Source organism: Diabrotica virgifera, chromosome 1 (assembly GCF_917563875.1).
Source record: "Diabrotica virgifera virgifera chromosome 1, PGI_DIABVI_V3a".
Lineage (NCBI taxonomy): Eukaryota > Metazoa > Arthropoda > Insecta > Coleoptera > Chrysomelidae > Diabrotica > Diabrotica virgifera.
Genome location: NC_065443.1, coordinates 184,998,342 through 185,015,902, shown reverse-complemented (window position 1 = coordinate 185,015,902; position 17,561 = coordinate 184,998,342). Strand labels below are relative to the sequence as shown.

At 32.4% G+C, this 17,561-nt stretch overlaps 1 protein-coding gene across 2 annotated transcripts in view; it reads right to left on the bottom strand.

The window, feature by feature from the left end:
• LOC126881687 (probable multidrug resistance-associated protein lethal(2)03659) overlaps positions 1-17,561 on the bottom strand; it is a 463,648-nt gene that overhangs the window by 227,524 nt on the left and 218,563 nt on the right. For both annotated transcript variants that reach the window (XM_050646099.1, XM_050646105.1), the window contains 2 exons: positions 13,967-14,138; positions 11,031-11,187 (listed from right to left, as the gene is read on the bottom strand). In XM_050646099.1, the coding sequence (XP_050502056.1) occupies positions 11,031-11,187; positions 13,967-14,138 (329 nt within the window). The remainder of the gene's footprint in view (positions 1-11,030; positions 11,188-13,966; positions 14,139-17,561) is intronic.

Sequence of the window (17,561 nt, the reverse complement as noted above, 5' to 3'; positions counted from 1 at the left end):
CCATGATGGATCTTCTTCAAGTTTGTGCTGGGCGACCTCTTTTTCTTTTTCGTTGGGGATTCCACTCTAGGGCAGTTTTTGCAATACTGGAACTATCTTTTCGGATTATGTGACCTATCCACCCCCACTTTCTGGATTTTATTTCATTTTCTACACTATTTTGTTGGGTCAGGTGTAGCAGATCTTCGTTTCTGATGGTGTTTGGCCAGAAAATACGCACAATTCTTCGTAGACATTTGTTAACAAAGACCTGCAATTTGTCTGTAAGGGATTTTGTTACTTTCCAGGTTTCACATCCATAGAGTAGAACAGATATAACATTTGACTGGAATAATCGGATCTTTGTCCTTGTAGTATATTCCCCAGACCTCTAAACAGGGTTAAGCGTGCTGAATGCTTGTTGAGATTTTCGTATCCTCATACGAATATCGTTTTCTGTACCTCCGCTTTCTGTTATGACACTTCCAAGGTACGTGAAGTTTTCCACATTTTCAATCTGCATGTTGTCAATATTAAATAGCGTGTTGTTCCTTGCGTTTATTCTCATGGATTTGGTTTTACTAATATTGATTTTTAAACCTATTTTATTGGCCTCAGTGGATAGTGTTTCCAATTAGTCGGCCACATCCTGGAACCTTGGGGAGTTCGTTAAGGGGGGCCGAAAAAAAATCTATCCTTAGAAAAACTCGAAATCGTCAGATTAAGATAAGGTAAGTTAAGTACATACATGCAAAACAGTGTATACAGGGTGTCCCGAAAAGATTGGCCATAAATTATACCACAGATTCTGGGGTCAAGAATAGGTTGATTGAACCTGATTTACCTATATACAATAGTGCACACAAAAATAGTTACAACCCTTTGAAGTTACAAAATGAGAATCGATTTTCTTTTCATATATCGAAAACTCTTAGATATTTTTTATTGAAACTGGACATGTGCCAGTCTTATATGGCAGCAAAATCTTAAAAAAAATTAAAGTGAAATTTGTGAACCCCATAAAAATTTTATGGGGGTTTTGTTCCCTTAACCCCCCAAACTTTTGTGTACGTTCCAATTAAATTATTGTGGCACCATTAGTTAAACACAATGTTTTTAAAACTTTTTTGCCTCTTTGTACTTTTTCGATAAGCCAGTGTTTATCGAGATATTTTGAATATTTGTCGAATCCACCACATATTTTTACGTGCGAAGTACGATTATAGAAACCTGTTAATAATCTGAAAATTTATTTAGAATTTACATTTTTAGGTATAATTTGAAAAAAAAAGCCACATCTCGATAAAAGGTGACTTATCAAAAAAAGACTAGGAAGCAAAAAAGTTTTAAAAACTCTGTGTTTAACTAATAGTACCTACCGCAACAATAGTTTAATTGGAACGTACACAAACATTTGGGGAGTTTAAAGGAGCAAAACCCTCATAAACTTTTTATGTAAACATATTAAAAAAGAAGCCGCATATCGATAAAAACTGGCTTATCGAAAAAATACTAGGAAGTAAAAAGTTTTAAAAACGTTGTGTTTAGCTAATGGTACCACAATAATCAAATAATTGGAACGTACAGAAAAGTTTGGGGTGGTTTAAGGGAACAAAATCCCCATAAAATTTTTAGGGAATGGACAAATTTCACTATAATTTTGTTTTAAGATGATCCTGCCATAAGAATGATACATGTCCATTTTCAATAAAAAATCTCTGATAGTTTTCGATATATTAAAAAAAATCGGTTTTCATTTTGTAACTTCAAAGGGCTGTAACTTTTTTTATGAGCACATTTGTACAAAGGTAAATTAGGTTCAATCGAATTATTTTTAACCCCAAAATGTGTGGTATAATTTATGACTATATTCTATTTATTATAAAAATTAACTTTATTAATAATAAATAAATTTAAATTATTTATTTATTAATAATTATTTATTTATATTTGTTTTAATTTTAAATATATATCTAATTGTTAATATTAGAATTATAGACTATAAATTTTTTAATATAGAATATAGTAATTTTATCCTACTAACTTAAGAAATATAATTAATAATTTTATATAATTGTATATAAAAAATCTGACGATTTGAGCGGGAAATAAGGAAATGGGTGAGTCCCAAAGTTTCACAAGAAAAAAAGCGAATATTTCGCGAAATGAATGACCGATCGAAAAACTAAAAAATATGTGCTCAATATTTTTCAAAGATCTATCGAATGATATCAAACACGACCTCCCACGGAGAGGGGTGGGGTGTAAATTTAATAATTTAAATACGAATCCCGCGATATTTCGCGAAATGAACATCAGATCGAAAAACTAAAAAATACACTTATTCGATATTTTCGAAAAATTAATCGAATGGCACCAAACACGACCCCTCACGGAGGTGGGGTGGGGGGTTACTTTAAAATCTTAAATGGGAGCCCCCATGTTTTATTGCAGATTGGGATTCCTTACGTAAAAATAAGTAACTTTTTTTCGAGACATTTTTTCGAATTATGAACAGATGGCACTATAATCTAAAAAACGATTGTTGGAAATGGAAAATTAAATTAAAATTGGAAAATCCCCACTAAAATGGAAAACTTTACTTAACTTTTTTTGGTTTTAGGACCTACTCTTCATAACCCAATAGGTCCCCACAAAGATAGAGTGACTGCACATTTAGTATAGGTAATTTGCTCCCCTACCATAAACGTTTTCGGAATTACAATTCCATAATCAGGTTTTATTTCAAGTTAGCATACCTAAACCACCAAGATATTAGGCTAAAAACGTTTTAAATATGTTAAAGTTTATAAACAATGTGCAAACTAAATTTTGTTAAATTAATAGGATGTTTAAAATTTATGTTTGGCGCATGGAATAAACAGAGTTGCGGAGGAAATTAGAAAAAAAAATCATAAGTTAACAGTTTACTAGAAAGCGTTAAAAAGGCATTCCTGAAATCACATGTAAGAATATATTGCTATAGAGATATGCTTCCTGCTGTTTCACTGCCATCGCAACCGATTTTAACACGAGGGGGAACATGGTTGAAAGTTGGAAGCAGCTAATTTCTATGCTGATCATTTTATTGATTTGAAAAAATTAATTAACCTTTTAACGGATGATAGTTGCAAATCTCTATTGGAAGCTAAGCCAGCATTCCAAAATAACATTCTCCAACAGCAACTGTCACTTACAAAATCAAACTATAGTTTTGTTCAGTGCTATTACCCAATTAGAATCCTCCAAATTATCATTGTTAGATAGTACATTTTTAATAAAAGAATTTGAATCATTGTGTCAAAACGTTAAAGGTAATGTTGGAATTGGAAAGGAAAATTTCCAAAAATTAAAAGCAACCATGGAGAAAAACAGTAGCTAGAGTCCTTTTCATGAGCATTTTTCAGTGCGTCACAATTTTTCGATTTCTTTCTAACGCATTAAATTGTATGTGACAGAAAAAACGCACGTCGGTGATTATATTTTGTCGGTGAAATATATAACATTTATTCTAGTTGTCAATAGATGGCGCCATAATCGAAAAAATATTTACTAATTATATAATAATATCTACGAATATAATCTGTACAATTTATAAGACTATACAAATCAAAGAAAATACCATTTTATAAATGCAATAAACACGTGACAACTGTCAGATTTAACTAAAATGTCATGTTAGAATAAATGTTATAAATGTGTATTATCACGGAATTACCTATTTTTCTATCATTTGTGACGCACTGAAATTTGCTCATGAAAAGGACTTTACAAGGTTCTTTCTGAAGTGTTTCAAGTACTAGCTAGGACATTTTCCGGACCACTTAATTTAAAACCAACTATTATAGTAAATTTGAAAAATTCCCCAGTTACATCAGTTGATGTCAAAAGAAATTTTTCTATTTTAATATATTATGTAACTACTCAGATAGAAGCCGTAAGTTTTTGTTAGAAAATTTTAAACAGCCTTTGATAATTTATTATATTTAATTACATGAACTTAACATGTAAAATATATAGGGTGTAACAAAAATTCGGGTCATAAATTAAATCACATATTCTGGGACCAAAAATAGATCGACTGAACCTAACTTACCTTAGTACAAATATGCACATAAAAAAAGCTACAAAAAAAGCCCTTTGAAGTTACAAAATTAAAATCGATTTTTTTCCATATATCGAAAACTCTTAGAGATTGTTTATTGAAAATGGACATGTAGCATTCTTATGGCAAGAAAATCTTAGAAAATAATTATAGTGAAATTTGTGCACACCATAAAAATTTTATGGGGGTTTTGTTTCCTTACATCCCTCAAAACTTTTTGTACGTTTTAATTAAATTATTATTGTGGTACCATTAGTTAAACAAAATGTTTTTAAAACTTTTTTGTCTCTCAAAATTTTTTCGATAAGCCAGTTTTTATGGAGATGCGGCTTCTTTTTAATATGTTTACAGAAAAATTTTATGGGGAGTTTGTTCCTTTAAGGCCCGGTACTTTATGTCTCCGTTAACAGCCGGTTAGTTAACCGGGGTTTAATCGGGACAGAAATATATGCATAACATAGACATAAACGCAATTATACTTATTATTATATTCATAAATAATTATAAAAATAATTATAATTGCTTTTATTACAACGCAAGAGGCCCTATGAGGTACTTTTCTGTCCCGATTAAACCCCGGTTAGCTAACCGAGGTTTAACCGGGACATAAAGTACCGGCCCTAAACCTCCCAAATATTTGTGTACGTTCCAATTAAACTATTATTGCGATACCAATAGTTAAACACATTTTAAAAAAAAATTGCTTCTTTGAATTTTTTTTGGTAAGGCGCCTTTTATCGAGATGTGGCTTATTTTTTAATGTGGTTCAAAATATACCTAAAAATGTGAATAAATAAATTTTCACATTATTACCAGGTCTCTATAATAGTATGTACTTACAAAAATATGCAGTGGATTTGACAAATATTCAAAATATCTCGATTAAATCTGACTTTTCGAAAAAGTACTAGGAGGCAAAAAAGTTATAAAAAAATATTGTGTTTAACCATTTGTACCACAATAATAATTTAATTGGAACGTACATAAAAGTTTGGAGGGTTTAAATAAACAAAACCCCCATAAAATTTTTATGGAGTGCACAAATTTCACTATATTTTGTGTTTAAGATGATCCTGCCATAAGAATACCACTTGGTCATTTTCAATCAAAAATCTCTAATAGGTCTCAATATATTGGAAAAAGTCGATTTTCATTTTTAGTACGTTCTTTAAAGGTAAAATATTGCAAAACCTCTAAATTTTAAAGAACCACTTGGATTGTCATGAAATTTGGCATACACATAGCTAACAAGTCAAAGAAAAAAAGTGATATTGTGCCGATGTGTGCTTTTGCCCTAGGGGTGAGTTTCACCCCCTTTTGGGGGTGAAAAATATATGTTCCAAATAAGTCCGCAAATGGATAAAATGACTAATTCTAAGCAACTTTTGTTCTATAAAGTTTTTTCACCAAGTTAATACTTTTCGAGTTATTAGCGAGTGAATATGTTAATTTTTTACAAAATAACCACGTTTTCAGACGGTTTTTCGCAAATAACTCAAAAAGTAAGTACTTGGTCCAGAAAAAATTCTTATCAAAAATATAGCACGTAAAAAAGTGAAAAACATGGTGTATATAATATTAGGTCACTATACCTAGTAGAAGCGGAGTTATAGATAGCTAATGAAAAATATATTCATATTCGTCAAATTCCAAATCGAATATTTTAACGTGCCATAACCAAAAAACGAAGCCCTTTTTTGGGCAAAACTTATTTTAACTTTTTTAAATTGTTTAAAAAATGCTTATTTTTGTTAACAAATTTTTTACCATCAAAAGTAAACAAGTTACGCTCAAAATAAAGTTGGTCCCTTTTTTTTGGTAAGAAATCGGGAAAATCACCCCCTAATTAGCATTTCAAATGAACTTAATTGTTAACACTTCACAAGTTTTTTACTCGCGTATGTATTGATCATATGATCTGTAAGTTTCATCGGTTCAAAGTGCTTATTTTTAAAAGAGCTGTAGTTAAAAGGGCTTGTACGAGTCACTTATCACGAGTGTATTCAAATTTAGAAACAGCGAATCTTAACCAATTTTTGTCTTACAGAAAAACAAAACATACAAAAAATTAAGAAAAGTACTGCCGACTTTTTTTGCTGTTTATGATTTTTGGTATCTCTAACAATTTTTAAGTTATTTTGAAAAAAAGCCTTTTTTCAAAATTAAAATTTTTAAAAATTTTACTTTAAAACTAAATTTTTTCAAAAATAAGCACTTTGAATCGATGAAACTTACAGATCATATAAAATCAACATAGGTTAAGTAACTTGTGAAGCGGTAACGATTAATTTCATTTAAGTTGCAAATTAGGGGGTGATCTTCCTGATTTTTTTTTTCCAAAACAAAAGGGACCATCTTTGTTTTGAGCGTAATTTGGTTACATTTGATGCTAGAAATTTTTTTATACAAATAGAAATAAAGCTTTTTTAAACACTTAAAAAAAGTTGTAATGTGTTTTCCCCAAGAATGCTTTAATATTTGGATATTTCATATTGAATTATTCTATTTGGAATTTTTCGAATATGAACCTATTTTTCATTAGCTATAACTCTGCTTTTGCTAGATATAGAGACCTAACATATTACACCGTTTTTTTCACTTTTTTATAGGCTATAGTTTTGGTAAGAATATTTTTTTCGACAAAATGCCTACGTTTTGAGTTATTTGCGAAATACCGTCTAAGAACGTAGTTATTTTGTTGAAAAATGAACATATTCACTTGCAAATAACTCGAAAAGTATTGATTTGGTGAAAAAACTCTATAGAACATAAGTTGCTTAAAATTAGTCAGTTTATCCATTTCGGGACTTATCTTGGACATATATTTTTTCACCCCCGAGATGGGGTGAAACTCACCCCTAGGGCTAAAGCACACATCGGCACCATATCACTCTTTTTCTTTGACATGTTAGCTATGCGTATGCCAAAGTTCATGTCAATCCAAGCGGTTCTTTAAAATGTACATCAAAAACCGTGAAAGAATGTACTATTTGTAATTTCAAAGGGCTGTAACTTTTTTTATGTGCACATTTTTTATAGTAAGGTAAGTTACGTTCAATCGAACTATTTTTGGTCCCAGGATATGATTTAATTTATGACCTGTATTTTTGTTAGACCCTGTATACATCCATGTTAATTAATATAACACGTGAAGATATTGTAAATATGTTTGTAAATAAAAAAATATTGTCAATTTTGTTTTATTACATGCATGTTTTGTAGACGAACATGCATATTTTTACGTAAAATAATGCATATTTTATACCTGTCTATTTGCATATTTCCCTAATAAGTAAGTCTAATTATTACTTAATTCTTGATATTTCTCTTTCATTCAATTTTTTTTAAATATTTACATTGAATATTGATTTGTTTTGTTGTATAATCCACTTCTGCAAAAATTATGCGATATATTTAATGTAGATTTATAAATTCTTTTGTAATTTGGCAACAATGTAAACTTAGTTCCCTTACGTAGTAAATGACGTAAAACGATTTATACTGTACCAACCATATTATGATATAGACCAGGGCATTTAGCACTAAAAACACCCGAATAAATAGATTTTTAAATACAGCGCCTAGAGACTTGCAGTTTTTTGCATTATGTTCAGGATGATGTCAGGAAAACATTCCACTATCCAAAAATGGGTGTAAATGCATAATTGCACTGTAAAGTGCAAAAAAATGCATCCAAAATTGCGTAAATATAAAAATAAAAGTCAAAATCAGTATACTAAGGAACAAAATTTATTACTTGGGGGTTTTTGGGGTCACTGAATACGATTACGCCATCAGGACTGACCCCCCGGATCACCTGGTGCCCAAGGTCCTGGCAAGAGACGTCATCTTCTGGAGTTTCGATGGTTTTTGGCATTCAACCGATTCAAACGGATTACTCACGGGTTTTAGGGGTCGCTAAATACGAATATGCCATCAGAATTGACCTCCGGAGTACCTGGCGCCCAGGGTCTCTACTAAGGCACGTCATATTCTGGAGTTTCGAGTGATTTTGGCACTAAATTGATTCAACTGGACTATTCGGGGGGTCTTTGAGGTGGTTAAACACGAACACTGGATCACCTGATGCCCAAGGTCACTGTAACGGACGTCATCTTCTGGAGTTTTGAGGGCTTTCGGTATCGTATTGATGCAAACGGATTACTTGCGGGTTTTTGAGGTCGCTAAACACGAATGTGCCATCAGAATTGGCCTCCGGGGTACCTGGAGCCCAGGGTCGCTACTATGGCACGTCATCTTCTGGGGTTTCGAGGAATTTCGGCACTAAATTGATCTAACTGGACTACTCGGGGGTTTTGAGGTCTTTAAACACGAAGATGCCATCAGTACAGACCTTAGGATCACCTGGTGCCCAAGGCCACTGTAAGGGGCGTCATCTTCTGGAGTTTCGAGGGCTTTCGGTATCAAATTGATGCAAACGGATTACTTACGGGTTTTTGAGGTCGCTAAACATGAATATGCCATCAAAACCGACTCCCTGTGCACCTGGAGCCCAAACTCACTGCAAGGGGCATCCTCTTCTGGAGTTTCGAGGGATTTCGGCACTAAATTGATGTAACTGGACTACTCGATGGGTTTTTGAGTCGTTAAACGCGAATATGCCATCAGAATAGACCACCGGATCACCTTATGCAAAAGGTCACTGCAAGGGACGTCATCTTCTGGAGTTTCGAGGGCTGTCGGTATTAAATTGATGCAAACGGATTACTTGCGGGTTTTTGGAGTCGCTAATCACGAATATGTCACCAGAATTTAATTCCGGAGCACCTGTTGCCCAGAATCGCTACTAATGTACATCATATTCTGGAGTTTCAAGGGTTTTCGGCATAAAATGGATGCAAATGAATTACTCGGGGGTTTTTGAGGTCGCCAAATACGAATATTCCATTAGAACAGACCCAGGGAGCACCTGGTGACCATGGTCACTGCAAGGAACGTCATCGTCTGGAGTTTCGAGGGTTTTCGACATCAAATTGATGCAAATGGATAACTTGAGGGTTTTTGAAACGACTGAACGCGAATACGCCATCAGATCTGGCCCACGGAGCACCTTGTGCCTAAGGCAGCTTAATATTCTGGAGTTTCGGGAGTTTCGGCATTAAATTGATAAAAACAGATTACTCATGGGTTTTTGGGGTTGTTGAACACGAATGCACCATCAGAACAGACACCAGAGCACCTGGCGCCCAGGGCAGGTCATCTTCTGGAGTTTCGAGAGTTTTCGGTACTAAGTTGATACAAACGGATTACTCACGGGTTTTTGGGACTGCTAAACACAAATACGCTATCAGAAGAGACACCGGAGCACCTGGGCCTCAGGCACGTTATCTTCTAGAATTTCGAGGGTTTTCGGTATTAAATAGATTCAAACGTATTACTCATGGGTTTTTGGGGTTGCTATATCAGCTTATGGAGTTTAGAGAAATTTCGGTACTAAATTTACGCAAACGAACTGCTCATGGGTTTTTAATAGAAATAAGAACCGATCCTTGTATTAGGTAAACACAAGCAATCAAGAACATGTACAGTGGAAATGAAGTAAATATAAAAATCGGACACAAGGTAGTTGCTAAATTCAAAACAACAGGGATGCTCAACGTTACCAACTCTATTTAAAAAATTTGAAGAACACGCACTAACAACTTGGAAGACAAAATGTAGGGGTATGGGAATACCGATAAGGGACGATTATCTCTACACATTGTGTTTCGCAGACGATCAGGTGGTGATGGCTCAAGATGAAGAGGATATCAGTTACATGGTAAGAAAACTAAAAGAGGAGTACAAAAGGTGAGCCGGGAAATAAATATTAAGAACACGGAATACTTAAGAAGACGTCAAAAACTTAGAAATAGAAGAACAAGTAGAAATAAAAGGAGCGAAGAGTTTTAAATATTTGGGCTTTATAATGTCGAACAACGGAACAACAGAAGCAGAAATAAAAAATAGATTGGGATAAACAAGATCTTGCATCTGACAACTCCATAATGTACTCTGGAATAAGAACATCAAAGGAAAAACAAAAAAGTGATATACCAGACAATAGTAAGAAGCATCATGACCTATGCCGCAAAAATTTGGGTCATCAACAAAAAAAACTCAAAAGAGCATTCTGGCAACCGAAATGGAATACTGGAGAAGATGCTGTGGTCTCACCAGAAGAGACAGAATATCAAATGAGGAGATAAGGAGAAGAATGCAAGTGGAAAAAGATGTTCTGCAATATTAAATAGACGAGAGAAAACTAAAATGGTACGGCCACGTACGCAGAGCACAAAAGACTTGGATAAACAAGGTTGCAGAATGAAGCCCAAGAGGAACAAGAAGAAGAGGACGACCGAGAAGATCTTGGAAAAATGAAGTCGAGGAAGCCATGTCTAAGAAAGGATTGGAAGACGGAGACTGGGAAGATCGAAAAAAATGGAAGTCCTGGCTGACAGAAGGGAAACGGCATTAGCTGTAGACAACCCTTTATATATATATATATATATATATATATATATATTTCCAAGGGTGGTTTTAAGGGTTGAAATATTATATTCTAATCTAAAGCATAATACAATCGTTATTTAATTAATATTATTTAATTAACCAAATGTTGACCATATTAAAGTTTAGAATATTATTTTATAATTTTTTACAATTGGGGGCAGTTTTCACCCTTAAAAAAACAAAAGCTTACAACGGTTCAATATAGAAAATGAACTAGAGGGTGAAATGAGCCTAATCCCAAATAATTGTTGTACAAATCGATGCAGGACGAAAAAATTGCGAGGTTTTGCCATTTTTTCAGCTTCATTTTCTGGCCTAATAATAATTTATCATTTGATATGATTTTGTATGATGCTAGCAAAATTTAAAACTAAACTGAAAATGTGTATAGACATATTATTATTTAAATATTATACCTTACTGAAATACTTACAATCGTGCAACTTCCACAATTTTCGTAAATGGCTTTTCCCAAGTATACATTTTGATAACTTGAATTCCATTTATTATTTCGTTCATAAGTCGTACTCGTTCGTCTGTTTTAAGGGCAGTAGCTAAACGAAATTCTGAATTTTTCTTTCCCAAGAACACTAAACGGTAAAAAGTGAATGTAAAAAAACAAAAAAATGGTATACAAAGCATATAACAATTTTTGATATTTTTTATTGCTATTTTATTTATTTCTAATTTTAATTTATTTATTTATTAATTTTTCGTATGAAAATGTAATAGTATTTTTAAGGTAACACAAAATAAATATTGTATGATAAGAAAAATATTACCTAGGTACTTACATATAAGGAAATGAAGTCAAGATTGGAGTAAAAAAAATATGGATAAATAACAGCGAATGGAAGTGGAACGACAAAGAAGGAAAAATAATCAAAAAACTAGCAAACAATTGTACCATGGGAATAACGCTGACGAAACAAGCACAGGAAAAGGATAACGATAATACAAAAAAAGGAAAAGAGAGAAAAAAAATGAAAACCCGACAAAAACACAAGAGAACAAGTCGAAAAAACACTTACTTTTGGGAACATGGAATGTAAGAGGCACATATGGAGAAGGCAAACTTAAACTTCTAGCGAGAGAAATCGAAAAGTTCCAATTTGACATAGTAGCTTTGCAGGAGACGAAACAGCTGGGAAATGATACAGTAGAAATAGAAGATACAGTGTTTTTTTAATAGCGGCGGAAAGAATAGAACATTAGGCACAGGTTTTATGCTAAGAAAAGAACTAAAAGAAGCAATAGTAGAATTCAAACCAATATCAGATCGAATATGTAGTATGAGGATCAAGGGAAAATACCAAAAAATCACTCTCATAAACATTCACGCACCATCTGAAGAAAAAGATAATGATGTCAAAGAATCTTTCTACAGTGAACTAAATAGAACAATCGAAAGTATACCCAGATACAACATGAAAATTATTTTAGGCGACGCAAATGCCAAAATAGGGAAGGAAGGAGTATTTAGACCGACAATAGGGAAACATAGTAAACACAATGAAACTAATGAGAACGGACAAATATGGTGTAAAATTGCTGAATGATTGGATACACAAAATCATAAAAGATATATGGTTAAAGGAACGAATACCAGAAGACTGGAAGGAACCGATTATCTGCCTATTACATAAAAAAGGCGACAAAACAGAATGCAGTAATTACAGAGGAATAGTAATACTAAATACCGTATACAAAGTACTATTAAAATCCATAAAAGGTAAACTAGAAAAAGAAGCGGAAAATATAATAGGCGAATATTAGTGCGGATTTAGAAGAGGAAAAAGCACAACGGACCAAGTATTCGTAATCAGAGAATTACAAGCAGAAAGCTATGAACACAGCCTACCAACGATAGCGCTATTCATCGACTTCCAACAAGCATACGATAGAATAAAGAGGAAGAAATTAAAAGAGGCGCTTGAGGAATTGGTAGTTAGCAGAAAGTTACGTAACATGATACATCTTACTCTTGAGAATACAGAAAACAGAGTCAAAATAAACAATCAATCATCAGAAAATTTATAGTAAACGAAGGATTAAAGCAGGGTGATCCTTTGTCATCATTACTCTTCAACTTATGCCTAGAAAAAATAATGCGAGAAGCGAAAATCAATAGAGAAAGACTCATATATCAAAGAAGACACCAATTTTTGGCGTTTGCGGATGATGTGGTGTTACTGGCAAGAGGAAAGAAAGAGCTACAGGAGATGATACAGAGAATAGTAAAAGCAGCGAAGAAAATGGGACTGTATATAAATGCAACTAAAACAAAATGTATGAAGTGGACAGTTGGTCAGTTCAGGAATGGGCAAAAGTTTAAAGTAGAAGTAGAAGAAGGAACATCATTCGAATTCGAAATGGTAGAAAGATTTACATACCTAGGAGCAATAATAGCACGTAAACCTGTCATTAAAGAAGAAATACAAGCTAGAATAATGGCAGGCAATAGAAGTGTACATGCTCTTAATGTACTGTTGAAAAGCAAGATTCTATCGAGAAGGGCAAAAATACAGTTATACAAGACAACTATACAGCCAATAGTAACATATTGCAGCGAGACATGGACAATGACAAAAAATGAACAAAATTTACTGGAGATCTGGGAAAGGAAAATCCTGAGGAAGATATATTGAGGAAAAATAAGGGGCGGTTTATGGATAAGAAGATCAAATGATGAGTTAAAGCAATTATACAACCCACCTAATATAATAGGAGTGATAAAGTCACAGAGACTTAGATGGCGAGGCCACATTGAAAGGATGCCAAACACGAGGACTCCAAAAAGGGTACTAAACTACACTATAGCTTCAAGAGAGAGAAGAGGAAGGCCGAAAAATAGATGAAAGCAAGACGTCGAAAAAGTTTTTAAAAGAATGGGGCTAGAGGGTCAAAAAAGAAAAATGAATAACAGGAAGGAATGGAGAAAAATCACATTATATGTATATATATATATATATATATATATATATATATATATATATATATATATATATATATAATATAAGAATATCGAATATAAAAAGGACATTTAAAAACTATAACAAGTAACCTAAATTACCAAAGTGATTCAAATCAATCTCATCTGCACGAAAAGTAGATGCAAAAGAGCCATTTCGATGCACCCTGTTATATTTGATGATACTATAATATAATACTTTATAAGGCTCTGGCGATGGAGTATGACTGGAATAATCTTATTTTAAATATAAAAGTTCCAACCCTTCTGGCTAGCGTGAAAAAACTGTGACTAATAAATCACCTTGTGTATATAAAGAAAGCTATATCCAAAAATAAACAGAATAAGGCACAATTAGGTAGACAAATATAAATACTTTAAATAGATTAATTACTTACTTTGCATGGGCATGGATGCTATCAGAAGCAAAACTCCTGAGACACCCATCCATCCATATGTCGAATATGTCAAATAAGTTACTAAGGTCACCATTATAGGCCCGAGCCATACAAGATGTATGAATTGAAAGCATGTATCAAATCTTCCAACATCGTTTGACATAAGGTTTACCTGAATATAAAAAGTAAATTTTGAGTATAATTAATATAAATTTCTATTATTATCTTAAAATCTTAAGCAATTTGATATCAATATGAGTAATATTTTTACTTTTCCACCACTTGTGTGTGGGGAGGGCATCCACGGATTTTTGCCAAATTTTAATAATTATTAAAATTTAAACATGAAAGGGTCGAAATAATCGAAAAGGTCAAAAATAGCTCTTTTTAGACTATATTTAAAGAACTATATCTCTGATCCTAGAGAAATAATTTTCAAAACCGTTAAAGATACATGGTATCTTATAGGTTAAGAAGAACGAAAGAAAACTTACAGTTTTATGATTTCAGATTTTTAACTAATTATCAAAATTTAACAAGGAAAAAAGGTGGAAGCCAGCAAATGAAAGGGTTTTTAAAAACCAACAGCATATTTAATACGTATTTAAAACAGTATAAAAGATATAATATTAGTCCATTAAAATGTTACATTTTTTAGGCCGTACCGTGCATTTCTTAGAGGAGTCAATTTTATTTCTTTAATGTGTAGGGGGGATCAGTAGAAGCTTAAGTTCAAGTTTTTGGGGTCTCCATACTTGTCCCCCGGTCGCCATCTTGGAAATGGGGTGCAAAGGGGTTTCGCGCTATATCTCGTAAACTACCAACCCTACGGAAAATCTAATTAAACATAAAATGTAACAAATTAAATTTTCCACAATTTTGTTTCTATTACTTTTTATCGTCAAGTGACCAACAAAAAAGATATAACCAAAAATATGTAAATTTTTTTTAACAAGTTTCCTTTTGGATGTTATAACTTTTTTTCAGTTCATTTTAAAATAAAATAACATAATAGCAATTTTGTAGAGGGTTTTTCAGCGAACAATTTCCACTATAAAGTTGTTTAATTCTATTTATTTATATAGGTTTTACAGCGCTCCAAACTTGACCAGATTCTCGAATGCTCATAGGGATACAATAAAAACAAAAGTTAGGCTTACTTTTCTATCTATATATATTTTTTATTCTTACAATTTATTATGATTTTAACATTCCTATGCTATTATTAATCTGTTTTTGACCTTTCTTCCCACTATAAAACTTATAACCCTAAGCATATATAGAAAAGGCCCAAGAAGTTGTTTGAGGACAAATTCGTCGCTTCAGAAGAAGAATGACGCAACCGCAAAATGCAAAATTCTTAAGCAGAGCAAAAAAACGATTTTTGATATCAAAATCATAAAGTATGATAAAAATTCCATTCACCACACCGTGGTCAGGATCTCGAGATATAAGCATTTTTTGGGGTGTGCCGCTTGTATATGAAGTAACGTAACTTTTTTCCTATTATATATTTTGACTTAAAATTTTCCAAAAAACTTCTTCATGAACTATATTTTATTATTGTGTTGGTTAAAATTATAAACTAAAAAGTTTGTCACTCAACTTTTTTAAGTCAACATGAAACTAACGAAATATGATGACAAAATGTTAATAAATTACCAACTCCTTTTTTAATGTGTTTAAACATCTTGGTCAAATTTAATTGTTATCTACATACTTCAAAGATGACACAGTAAAATTTTTAAAAGGAAATATTTACAGCGACCTAAGATACAGCGAGGTAAATTTGAAAAATCATCAAAATTGATTTTTGGCATTTTTTTAAATTTATTTTTTTAACATGTTCCACCAACTCCAGATAAAAATAAACATCATATTCGGATTCAGCGACCTCGAAAACATAAAAATAGACCAAAATTGATCATTCACCTTAAATTTGATTTTCGTGGTTGGCATAACGATTAATGCCGCTCGTCTAATATATAGATAGAAAAGCATTATTTTTCTACGAGAATTCGAGAATCTGGTCAAGTTTGTAGCGCTGTAAAACCTAGATAATAAATAAAATTAAACAACTTTATAGTGAAAATTGTTTATTGAAAAATCCTCTACAAAATCGCTATGATGTTATTTTATTGTGAAATGAACGTAAAAAAAGTTATAACCTCCAAAAAGAAATTTCTTAAAAAATTTTCTCTTATTTTTGTTTATAACTTTTTTGTTGGTCACTTTACGATAAAAAGTAATAGATATAAAATTGTAGAAAATTTAATTTTCTTCATTTTATGTGAAATTAAATTTTCTGTAGAGTAGCTAGTTTACGAGATACAGCGCGAAAGCCCTTTGCACCACTTTTTCCATGATGGCGGCCGGGGGACAAGGGCCTCAACCCCAAAAACTTGAAGTTAAGCTTCTACTGAACCCCCTGCACATTAAAAAAATAAAATTGACTTCTCTAAGAAATGCACACTAAATGTAACATTTCAATGGACTATATACCACCCAATCAATTCGTTTCGTAGGTATGTCTATATCAGAAGCCAAAGTAGAAAATTAACAACAGAAATGAACAAAGTAGAAAAAATTATATATTTAATTTTTTGTAAACAAATATAATATACAAATTATTTAAAAGAAATAAACTATTTTTAAATAACATCCAATGTTTATTGCAATCTGTCCCATCACAAACAATAAGCAATATGCATATGCATAATTATTGTAAAATAACGTAGAGGGAAGCCGCCCAGTGGCGAGCACCATGTAAAACATAATAAGATTATAATTTTAAAACTCAACATAACAATTACTTGGAACAGATTCTAGTTTGAACATTCGAACCGTTAACACGTATCGAATACGAGCTAGGTAGTTATCAAAATAGACCAGATAGTCCTGTCGCCAGGGGGGGTACAACGGCCTCGTTAATTCAGATGGACTTACTCAAGTTTTTTTTATGTATTTTGACCCGTAGAACACGAATTTTTTGGGTAACAGTTGATCCGAATGTCGATAAGATTGTTATAGACCAAGAACTTGAGGAATCAAATAACAGCGATTTTTGGCAAAACAAAACAATATTTTGTATTTTTTGGGCCATTTTAAGTAAAAAATATTTCTACAAGTTTTTTCGTAGGATGCACAGTTTTCGAGATAAACGCGGTTGAACTTTAAAAAAATCGAAAAATTGCAATTTTTGAACCCGAATAACTTTTGATTAAAAAATAAAATAGCAAGTCTGCTTACCGCATTTGAAAGTTTAAGTCAAATTATATCGGTTTTGATTATTTGCATTGGTAAAAATTTATTTTTTTATTGTTTAACAAAGCTATAAACACGTAGGGTTTCCCGTGCTTTTACATGCGTTTTAACGCATGTAACGTAGAAATAGTCTTGATTGCACTAGTACCTATTCTACCTACTCGTTCGATTTTAAATGAGAAATCATAGAAACATCACTCACGCACTAGTTGTTTGTAGCTTTGTTTAACAATAACACAATAAATTTTTAGCAATGCAAATAATCAAAACCGACATAATTTGACTTGAACTTTCAAAGGCGCTAAGCAGAATTGCTATTTTATTTTTTAAT